The sequence below is a fragment of the Drosophila sulfurigaster genome, chromosome X (genome assembly GCF_023558435.1).
Source record: "Drosophila sulfurigaster albostrigata strain 15112-1811.04 chromosome X, ASM2355843v2, whole genome shotgun sequence".
Taxonomy (NCBI): Eukaryota; Metazoa; Arthropoda; class Insecta; order Diptera; family Drosophilidae; genus Drosophila; species Drosophila sulfurigaster.
Window position 1 is genome coordinate 24,251,465 of NC_084885.1, and position 11,660 is coordinate 24,263,124.

At 39.5% G+C, this 11,660-nt stretch overlaps 1 protein-coding gene across 1 annotated transcript; it reads left to right on the forward strand.

The window, feature by feature from the left end:
• The first annotated feature begins 389 nt into the window (after positions 1-389).
• LOC133849088 (clumping factor B-like) lies at positions 390-1,159 on the forward strand. Its single transcript, XM_062284960.1, has 2 exons — positions 390-622; positions 686-1,159. The coding sequence occupies exons 1-2, from the start codon at positions 515-517 to the stop codon at positions 1,043-1,045; spliced, it is 468 nt and encodes a 155-aa protein (XP_062140944.1). The 5' UTR covers positions 390-514; the 3' UTR covers positions 1,046-1,159.
• The last annotated feature ends 10,501 nt before the right edge of the window (positions 1,160-11,660 follow it).

Sequence of the window (11,660 nt, forward strand, 5' to 3'; positions counted from 1 at the left end):
CATGTTTTGTGGCTAAAATGTAGACAAGAAATCCTTATAAATACAAATACATACACACACAAATATGTATTGTATGTGTATTTCACATTGTCTGCGAAAGCTCATATAAACACACACACACACACACACACACACACACACACACACACACACACACACACACACACACACACACACACACACACGCACACATGCTGTGTTTGCCTTCAACTTGAGCAAAAGCCACAACACCCTTGAGATTATTAATTAAAAGACAAGAAAACATAATTTCTAAATTTACACACATGCAAACAACTCTCACACACACACACACACACACTTTCTTACTTACACACTTCAAGCCGCCTGTTACTGGAGTGGTGTGAGCGAGACAACAAGTCAGTTTGCTGCCATTCAAATCGAAGCAACGACACAAAAAACCTAAAATATAGTTTGTACACACTGGCCAATTAAAAACTAAAACGTGTGCGTGTGTGTGTGTTGTGCAACACTGGGCATTTAATTGGCTTTCGAAATGGAGCAAACGCAACCGAAGAAAAAGTACAAAAAGAAACGGCGACCACGTTGCCTCATCTTTGACATGGTGGCCTTGCCACCGCATCCATCGACGCGACCCGAAGACGTAACTATACTAAAAGCTAATTGCAAACTGAACTTTACTTTACTTCACTTAAACTTGTTGCAGAATGGCGCCTTGTTTCGTCGCATATTCATAGAAGTGAAAAGGCCGTTCGACAAGCGTCTGATGATCCAGATTATGTTCAATGGACCCTCCGATCCAGCCTTCCATTCGCTTGTCGGACAATTCGCTCACAGCGCAGCGACGGCGGACGCGCAGCTTGCCGCTCACACACCCCAAGAGGCGGCCGCCATAAAGGCGGCGTCATTGAAGGCAGCGGCTGAGGCGGAGGCAGCGGCGAGCAGCACAACGGACAGCGAAGCGGAATCCGAAACGGACAGTGAAGCGGAATCCGAAACGGACAGCGAAGCGGAATCCGAAACGGACAGCGGCGAAGACACGAGCTGCAATAATAATGCAAAATAAAAGAAGCATGCTAAACTGCGACTTTCAAGTCGTGTTGGCAACACTGCACACCGAACAATGAACACTGAACACTGATTGATAGAGCGTAAATCGCAATGGGAGCCCATAACAGTTAGTCATTTGATATCGCAAGTTGGCCGCATGCCAGGCACAGCGCAGCATGCTGCCTATGGCAGAGGGGCATGGCGGGGGGGTAGCCGCAATGTTGCCAAAACACAGATTACAGTCGCCGTGTTTGTTTGTGTACGTTATACGAGGGCTGCACAACTCAACCTAGCGCAGCAATTCGAATTACTTTTTATTGTTGTGCAAAATAATATACTAGCCAATTCGCATTTTTCATACTCTGGTGCTCGCTGCCATAATTAGCATTAATATTAAATTTGTATTGTTAATTTTGTAAATAAATTCATACACAGTTCACATTCCTTAGCTTTAATGCACGTGCCAAAAAAATACTAAATACTAGCTTTCATATCTCAAATTTACGATCCTTGCGTCGTGACGTCACAGCCACCCACTGGCCCAGTCGCTTGCTGTGACAGCCGGACATCATTTGGCTGCTATGACACGATCAAGGCAATGCTGACGTCACACCTAGTGGTCAAGGCTCCTCACACGCACTGACAACCTTAAACTTGAAAGTATGCTATGGCAGTTACGCACCTTTAACAAGTGTCGATGACCGCGCTTTTTTTTTCTGTGCTTCAATTGTGTGTTTTTTTGTATATTTTTTTCTTGTGCATTTAAAAAGTGTTAAATATGTGTATTGAAGCGAGCAATTGTGTTTAAAAGGAGTTGGTGAGTTGCATATTTACGTAAATTGTTGCTAAGGCAGCTAACAAGTTTTTTCATAGATGTGCATGTTTGTGTGTGTGGGTGTGAGGAATGTGGCTGGTGCCTTTTTTCTTTTTCTTTCTTTGAATAAGGATTGCGACTTTGTGACGACGACGACGACGACGGCGGCGGCATTGTCATCGTTTATGTCGTCAAAGTGAAAATCCATGCGAGAAATTATATGTCAAAGTTTCACTTTTGATATGCAAAAGGCAGAGCGAAAGAGACAGAGGGAGAGTGAAGCTGACTTGACATCGTCTTGGTAGTGGGAGTGGGAGGGGGAAGCTGTTGCTTTCTTCTTCTTCTTTTTAGTTTTCTGTGTGCGCTCTCAATGCGAATGTTCGCTGAACGCTCCAGTGACGCACTGACAAAGACACATTTTTCCAGGGCAACAAAAAGAAAGAGGAGTGTGTGGTGGGGGTGGGGAAGGGGAAGGGGGGTCAGAAGAGTTCTCTAGCAATTACTTCGCTCTGCTTCGTCTTCTTCTTCTTCGTAGGATGTCATTGAAACGTATCCGGCCTTTTTTAGCCTTTCCTTTTCGCTCTCACTCGCTTTGCGGCAGTTGGCTTTTTTTTTTTTGTATGTAGTTTTTGTCTATGGCGGCTACGGGCTGACTGCGTGGACTGTGTTTCCTCTCTGTTGACTTTTCCTAGGGTTCAGTGGCGCCAACTCTCGACTTTGTCTATTTCTCTTGCTGCCACCGCATTCAGCATCAGCATTTTCCGGCGGCATCTTCTGCTGCAACTGCTGCTGATGTTGCCTTCATTCAAAGCAAATGTAATCTACCCTACTTTGCACTACTGGCGGCGCCATCTGTCGGCTGCGGTTGCGGCAACTCAACTGCATTCAATGCATTCTCCACTCACACACACACGCATGGACAGGCAGCGCCATCTCTCGACTGACTCTTCTCTTCTCTTCACTAGCTTGGCAATTTTTCTTTATTCTGTTTGCGCACTTTGGTTAATTTGATTTCGTTTCGTTTCGTTGCTGCCTTGACTTTGAATGCGCTCGTGTGCGTGTGTGTGCGTGCAAACAATTGCATTTGGCCTGGTCACACTGTCAGTTACACACATAGCTGCGTATATGTATTTCCTGCATGTTAAATTACTGCAATTGAAATGCGTATTTTGTTAAGTAACAACGATGTCTGTGAAAGACATATTTAAAATAAATTTATAATAAGCATTTGATCATTTGACAGCCTTTGCTTGCGGCTGCATTATGGCCTTTTACACTGTATTATCGTATATACACTTCATTTGAACTTAGCATGTAAAATTTACTTAATTTAAACAAAAAATGCATAAAAATAGTGTGATGAAAAACTGTTGATAACATGTTTTCAATAAGCATTTGATCACTGGACAGTCCTTGCTTTGCATGCGGCTGCATTATGGCTGTCTACACTCGGGTGTTTTAACACTTGAACTTAGCATGTGTAAAATGCGTTCAAAAAGTGAGCTGAAAAATTGTTGATAACATGTAATTCTTCTTTAATTCAGTTGATAAATTTTACTTATTTTCAATAAGCATTTGGTCATTGGACAGTCCTTGCTTTGCATTCGGCTGCATTATGGCCGTTTACACTCGAGTGTATTTACATGCATTAGCATGTGTAAAACTCGTTAAAATAGTGTGATGAAAAATTGTTGATAACATGTTAATTCTGCTTTAATGCAGTTGATAAATTGTACGCTCACCTTTCAATTACCTTAAAGTTCAGCTATTAATTGGCGCTGTGCATGCAAAGCACCTGCCAACTGAGGCGCATTAATGAATTGTGTTGTGCAGATTAATTGACAATCAGATAAATTCATACTATAAATAGCTAATAAGTATCTCTCTACACTTTTCATTTAATTACCTTAAAGCTGTCTCAGTCACAGTCACAAAATTTTGCTTACCTTCGCAATGAATGCAAATTCCAATTGTGATTGATTGTGGCAATCTGAGGAAATAGTTAATAATGAATTTTTGGCCAAACTGTCCAATTGCTGCTGTGCGTCATGCTAAATGTGTGCTAATTAAAGCGCTTCCGTTGAGATTGATTGACAATCAGAGCAATGGAAATTTATAAATATTTGATAAGCATTTCGTTAACTCTACATTCAAATGAAGCCAAAGGAATATGAGTTGAGTTTTCGTCCTTTTTGTAAGTAATTCATCTTTCTTCTTGACTCTCAACTTGAATCGACTCGACTTGACTTGACTCGATTCTCTTTGGCCATTGTTGCCTAATAAACGTTGGGGGGCCTGTCAAGCGGCCATCGTTAGACAGGCTCCAGAATTTATTGAGTCCATTAAACGCAACATTGGTTGCCACTTCTCTCTCTCTCTCTGACGCTCTGATTGGGCTTTTGGTATTTTCGGGTTGGAAAGGGAGGAGAAGAGGAATTCGCGACGCCAGTGACATGCAATTTATTGCTGGGCGGTAATTGGCAGTCCAAAGTCGAGTCGTTGTCGTTGTCGTTGTCCTGCTTTGCTATCCTGCCAACCAGCTAGCCAGCCTGTTTATTAATAAATTGTCACTTGCAACTGGCAGCACAAAACACACATATGACCAGCTCCGAAGCTCCGAGCTGCAGTTTGCTGCTTATTGGACATTATTCTTGGCTGTCAGGCGTCGAGCGTCGTGCGCCGGGCGCCAGGAGCCAAGAGCCTGGCGCCATCAGGACAGCAGTCAGGAGCATTGCCAATTAGCCGATATCATCGTTCATCCAGGGCGTCAGACAATCGCTCTGCCTCTCTCTCTCTCCCTCTCTTTTTCTCTGCCTAATCCCTGTTAAGCTTTATCGAAATTGTATCATTATCATATCTCGAGTGCTGCCAATTTTTTGGCAACTCCTCCGACTGCGACTTTGAGCTCCTCTCTCTCTCTCTTTGTGTCTGTGTGTGTCGGCGTTTCTATCTCCTCTATATCTTTATGTATACCTGAGGGAAATCTGCTCAGCCGTATGACCAACGACCACATGACCGCACTTCATCCGTTTGCTTATTGGCAATCTTTTTGCCAATACGCTTCGATTTTGCCCGCTAACAACTTTCTTTCTTTTTTCCTTTCATTCTTACACTTCTTTATACTTAGACGCGTCGAACTGCTGCTGCTGTTGTTGCTATTGCTGGACTCTTAGTCTAAGCTGCTTATTATCCTTTGGGAAACCCACACACACACACACACACACACACACACACTAGGACTAGCACACACACATACAGACGCACGCATTTTCGCAGCGCGTTAATTGGATTTTGAGATGAAAGAAGGATTCTATTTTCTCTTATTTCTTAAACTAAAGCATCTTAAATTCCAAGTACTTTTTCGTTCGTTCTCTGTACGTTGCAAAAATACCAGAATAAACCACAATTATTACTTGGTATATTTGTAGTTTTTTTCAGCATTTTAAAGTCGCACCGATTTGCTTTTTGCTTTTCACAATGGTTAGCGGGTATCTTACTGTCGGGCAGTTGGTATATTTTTGATATTTTTTAGTATATTAATTCAGTATATTTTTAAAAAATAATACCGCACTATTTTGCATTCAATAAATGTGGGTAGCGGGTATCTAACAGTTGAGCACACTCGACTGTATCCCTCTTGTTCATTTTGCTCTTTTCAATTACGAAAAAAAACCAACACAGTGTGACCATATCGCTGGCATTCGCTATGCCAAAAAAATTTGCTTTAATTAGAAATTAATAATCAAACAATTTGAACATGAACGAAATTTGCTAACGCAATTAACTGCCAAAATACTTATTCATTATTTGCGTTTTCAATTTGTGTCTTCGCATAAATGAGTTATTTCATATTTGACATTTTGCGATATATTAATTGACAAATCAACAATTAGAATTTTTGGCCAACAGTTTTAATCAAAATTTGCATATTAAATTTGATTTAATAATTGGAAAATCAACAAGCGATCAATCAATTTAAAGCAAATTACAAATATAGTTTCTCTCATATATTAGACATATTTTAAGGCTCGAACAATATTGTGACATTTAATCCTACTTAAAATTATCGTATCAGATTGCGTTTAGGTATTCAGTCGAATGACATTCCATATGCACATCCAAATACATATGTAATTGTAATGTATGTTGGGCAATTATCAGAGTCATTGTTGTGGCCCTTTATTGACATTTGAGTAACCTCAATAAATGGCTTAAGAGCTTAAATAGATACATATTATGGAGCGACAGCACAAAGCTGGCAGTTGATGTCTAACTTTAGGCTGAAGAATAGAATATTATTTGAAATTAGAATCTTAATTCAATTGGTCGTCTTATTATTGATCATTTTAATACAAATCCGTCTACTATCTGGCAACGCTTAACGTTTGTGCTGCCATTTGATGCTTAACATTTGAAAATACATTTTTTGTTTTATTAAGAATCATCTTGATTGTTTTCTACATAAATGCTCAATTTGATTTTGCTTGCTTCAATGTGATACAAATCCGCCAGCTGTCTGGCAACTCCAAAGTTTGTGCTGCCATATGATGCTTAATATTTGGAAATCAAAATCATTTTTATTTTATTAAACATCATTTTGAGTGTTTAGTACTTTTTTTTTTAATACATAAATTCTCAGTTGTATTTTCTTCCTTGGAATATGAAAAAATTATCCTACTTTCTGGCAACTCCAAAAGTTTGTACTGGTAATCGAAATCTTTGGTTTTATTAAGTATAATTTTGATTGTTTGAACAAAAATTCTTAATTGTATTTCGCTTGCTTGGAACATGGTAAAAATGCGCCTGCTGTCTGGCAACGCTTAACGTTTGTGTTGCCATTTGATGCTTATCATTTGGAAAATAAAATCATTTTGGTTCATTAAGAATTATTTTGATTGCTTATTAACTTTATTAATTCGTCTTCATAAATTCTCAATTGTATTTCCCTTGCTTGGAACATGCTAACAATTCACATGTTGTCTGGCAACGCTAAACGATTGTGTTGCCACTTGGAAATCCAAAATCATTGTTGTTTTATTAAGCATATTAAGCATTGGATTGTTTGGAATCGTTTTGAAGACATCAATTCTCAATTGTGTACTTAAGCTTGAGCCTGAGCAGTTATTAAATGCTTTTTGTGTGCACACAATCTGGCAACGCTAAAAGCATTCTCAATCTATCAGTTTTCAATTGCCGTGCAAAAACAGCGACGCCTCAACGCTTTGGCCGTTAATGCCAAAGGCGTAAGTGGGTGGAGAAAGTTGGCAAAAAGGGGCGCACATAATTCATGGTTCATTCTCTGGCAAGTTGGAAGTCGGAAGGAGAAAGAGGAAGAAGAAGAAGCGAGCCACTGTCAGTTTCGGGTACAGCCCTCAAAAGTCTCACAGACTCAGAACGAGTCGAGACGATGCTAACAAGCACATTAATAATATCTTAACGGAGACGTTGAAGTGGCGCCCACGCCCAAAAAAAATAGAGAAAAAAAACTAAAGCAAAACTGCCTTGGAGCCAGTAAAATGATCGTCTTCGTCTTTGGGTCTTTGGCCTCGCCTCAATGCAGAACGTGGTCGAGCACAAAATGCAGTTAATTAATCATTTGAAGCAAAAGTAGTTTGGTGCTTGATTTATTTTCGGGAGACGACGGCGACGACGACAACGAACAACAAAAGTTGCAAGTTTTTTTATCTGACCACAAAAACAGGATGAGGAAGAGAGAGCTGCTTGCTTCCCTCCACCCACGGCTAGATGGCGCCACAGATATTAAAAAGTACGATGGGGAAAAAAAGAAAGGAAGCGAGTCACCAACAAATAAAATATAAAAATAAAGGATGGAGGAAGTAGAGACTGGCAGAGAGAGAGAGAGAGAAAGAGAGAGAGAGAGAGAGAGAGACAAAACGGAAGGCAGCGGAGTGCGTCAGCATTGACTATGAGTCGATTAATTAAACCGCAAGCGTTTAAGCGGCAAACCGCAGCAGCCGAAGCCGAAGCTGAAGCCACAACGGCATTGAAGTTTGCTTTAATTTGACTTTCACTTTTGCCAAAATAACATGGCCATCGGAAAGAGAGACGACAAAAGAGTGAACGAGTGAAAGAGAGAGGGAGATAGAGAGAAAGCTAGAGAGGGAAAGAGGGAGAGAGAAGGCAACGCACACGCGTCTCTGCAGATTGCCATGCTGTGAAGGAGGACAGCAGAGCACACACACACACACACACACACACACACACACACAGACAGTCAAACACCTACACACACTCACACATGTAGACCAACACACTCTCACACACACACACACACACATGGAGTCCCAACGCGGCAGAGGCAATCAAATTTCGTATTAATTATGTGCTTAACCAAACACCTCTGAGAGAGCGGGGGCGTGCATAGCATAGCATGTGAGGGGGGCGGGAGGTTGGTAGGCGAGGGGACTGTGCAAATTGTAAAACTGTCAGCTGGGGTCACGTTGGTTGAGGATTATGCGACGATGAGCACGGCCAGAACCAGAACCAGCAACGAGAAACGAGAGAACCGAAAATGAGTGCTCCAACTAACACACACACACACACACTGACATACCAACACCAACACACAGACAATGCACACAGTCTGTTGGGCATACGGGTCAGGGACAGGGCAATAATTCTTTGGTTTGGTTTTCACATTTTGTCAGGCAGGAGGCGACGCCTCTGTCGAAAATCCTTTTTGCGGCTTATGTTCATACTGGCGACACATGTCACGGGTCAGTTGCTGCCACACAGGCTTACACATGTGTGTGTGTGTGTGTGTGTTGTTCACCCATCCACCCACCCACCCACACACACACACACATCTTCATACTTTATTTGCATAAAGCAAACAGGCGAACACAGTCTTGTTTAAACTTACAAGTATCTGCGATCAACGGAAAAGTCATTTGCGCTTGCGTAACGAATATATTTTGTGTACTTGACTGGACCGAAAAATAAGGCAGTTATTCCACAGAAATGCCATTAAATTCAATTTGAGTTCGCTCAACTTGACAAGCGAAACAAAAATTTACTTATATCAAAAATGAACGCTGGCAAATCTGCGTAATATTTATAACCACAAATTTAATTTAGAACTAATATTTTAATTTAAAATTTGTAGTACACTTTTTATATATATATTGTGTACCTAACTGCATCTAAAAATTCAATTATGAACTATAGTTATTATAGCATTTATCTTCAAAATGATGTTTGTTATTCGATTTTCGTCATTTTGAAAGCTCTTATAGTCTCTGAGATTCTGTGTTTCATACGGACAGACAGGTCGGAGATGCCTTCTTCTGTCTGTTACATATATTTCCTGAAGGCACAAGGTTATAATACCATTCTACCCATAATTAGTTATATTTTGTAATATTGTATACTTAGAATTTGTGGCTACATATATTGTTTTTTTCAATTTGGTGGCATTGTTCAAGTTCCCAAAACTTTAAGAATGTCTACGGAATGCTTGTATATTAACTAAATTGAATAGTATAATTTGGCACATTACAAAATGTATAATTTGAAGCTGAGACATCTTTTTTGTTGTGTGTTTGCATTGCGGTTACATAAAAAAGAAACGTAAATAAACATATGCAATGATGTAGTATTTTTAAAACTTAATTTTATTTCACTACATGCAAGTAAATTGTGTTAGGATGTCTCTTGTTGCTTTCAAAATGTAGATTAAAGAGTAGATTGCAAATCTTGATTAAAAATTTCACGTTCTTGGTTCAATTTTATGAGTTTCGCATTCATGAAACAATATTTAAATCTGGAATTTCAAGATTAAGATCTTGATTTCAGATTTTTCCTTCATGGTTAAATTTTAAGAATTAACATATTGAATTTCGAGATTGGGCAATCTTGAATTATTGTAGAATTTTGATCATGATTTCAGAGTAAATCTTCTTGGTTTAATTTTGACAACATATAATCTTCAATTATTATAGAATTTTGATCTAGATTTAAGAATAAATCTTCTAGATTCAATTTTGACAACATATAATCTTCAATTATTATATAATTTTGATCTTGATTTAAGAATAAATCTTCTAGTTTTAATTTGACAACATATAATCTTGAATTATAGAATTTTGATGTTGATTTCAGAATAAATCTTCTTGGTTCAATTTTGATAATAAATAATCTTGATTCAAGATTTAATCCTTAGCTTAAGGGCGTTTTTTCTTTCTCTGTAAATAGTATAAGCTGTTGTCCACTGTGTGTGTGCATTTATTGTACAAATTTACATCTATAAAATAAAGCAATGCCAATCACTGCACAATGTAAACAAAGTAGTCGATAGAGAAGAGGGCGGAGTGGAGCGGAGCAGTGGTAAAGCTAAAAGTTATGCAGTTTTTTAAGTGAATATGATTGCATTCTAATGTCAGCCATAAATTAGCAACTTGCACGCCATATTGTAAGCCACAACTGCTTCAACCAAGCAACCAACCAACCGCATGTACTTCGTACACTCCCAACTACCCCCCCTTCGCCATCCTGAGTGCTAGTCGGCGCTTTAACCGCCTCCACGTCGTGTGCAATACGTGACAGGAGTATGTGAAACTTTTCAACTTGAACGAAAATTTATATGCTTGCAACGGGGCAAAACGAAAAAAAACGGAAAAAAGATGAAATCAAATAAAAGCTAGTAAAAGAATGTGCGAAAAATTCGCCAGAGTATAGCGTTGTCTCCAAAGCGGGGCGGGAGCGAAGAGGCGACTCAGATCGCAGACGATGATGCTGCTGGCATTCTGGGAGTTACAGCATTTTTGTGTGGTTTCGCGTGCCACGCGAAATGTTGAACGTGTCCGTCCGTCCGTCTTTCCCCCGTCTTTAGCCACTGCTGCTTGCTGACTCCTGTTGTGACTTTGCCAGATGCTACTGCAGCAGGTTGCAGCTGCATCCATAGCTGAAGCTGAAGCAGATGCTGAGAAAACTGTCTGGGGGATTACGACGAAAACTTTTAACGCTTGATTTTTGTGCTGATTATAATCTTTGTATTTAACTTTTAATCGAAGCAGCTGCAGGCGTCTGATATCGATGCATCGATAAGCAATATCGCAAATGGTAATTCAACTTTCAATTTATGTATATAAACGAGATAATCTCAACTAAAATGCGGCTTGCTATATGCCAAACTTGTAATGCAACCCTGCGCTGCACAGCAGCCCTGGCAAAACGTTTCTCAGAGCTGCATTTTTGTCAAACTTTTGTACAGGGTATTTAAATAAAGCTGCATCATTGCTTTATAGCATATTTTTTATTGTTTGCTATTTATTTAGTGATTCATTTTCTAATATTATGGGCAGCACTTTTCGCATTTGCGGTTGAATGCAACCCTGCGACGATATGCTTATGCTGTAGCCCTGTCACAGAGCTTGCATCTCATTTTCTCTTTTGGCTTTTGCTTTAGTTTTCTAATTGTTTTTTGGTATTAAGTTGTTCTCAATAGAAGATATTACTTGGCTGTCTTGTGAAAAATAGTAAACGCCATCGCCGAAGTAGTTTAGTTTTAGTTTGCTACTAATATTATGGGCAGCACTTTTGACGCTTGCCGTTGAATGCAACCCTGCGGCAATATGCTTATGCTGTAGCCCTGTCACAGAATTTGAATCTACTTTTCTCTTTTAAACGCTGTGTCAATTGATGGTAGCAAAAATTTGCGCAAGTTTTTAATTAGAGCTGCATTAATTGATGTTTATATATTGTATATTTTCGTAGTTTTAGTTTCCTATTTAATTTGTGATTCATTTAACAATCGTATCAATGCAACCCTGAGAGTATACTTATTCTGCAACCCTGT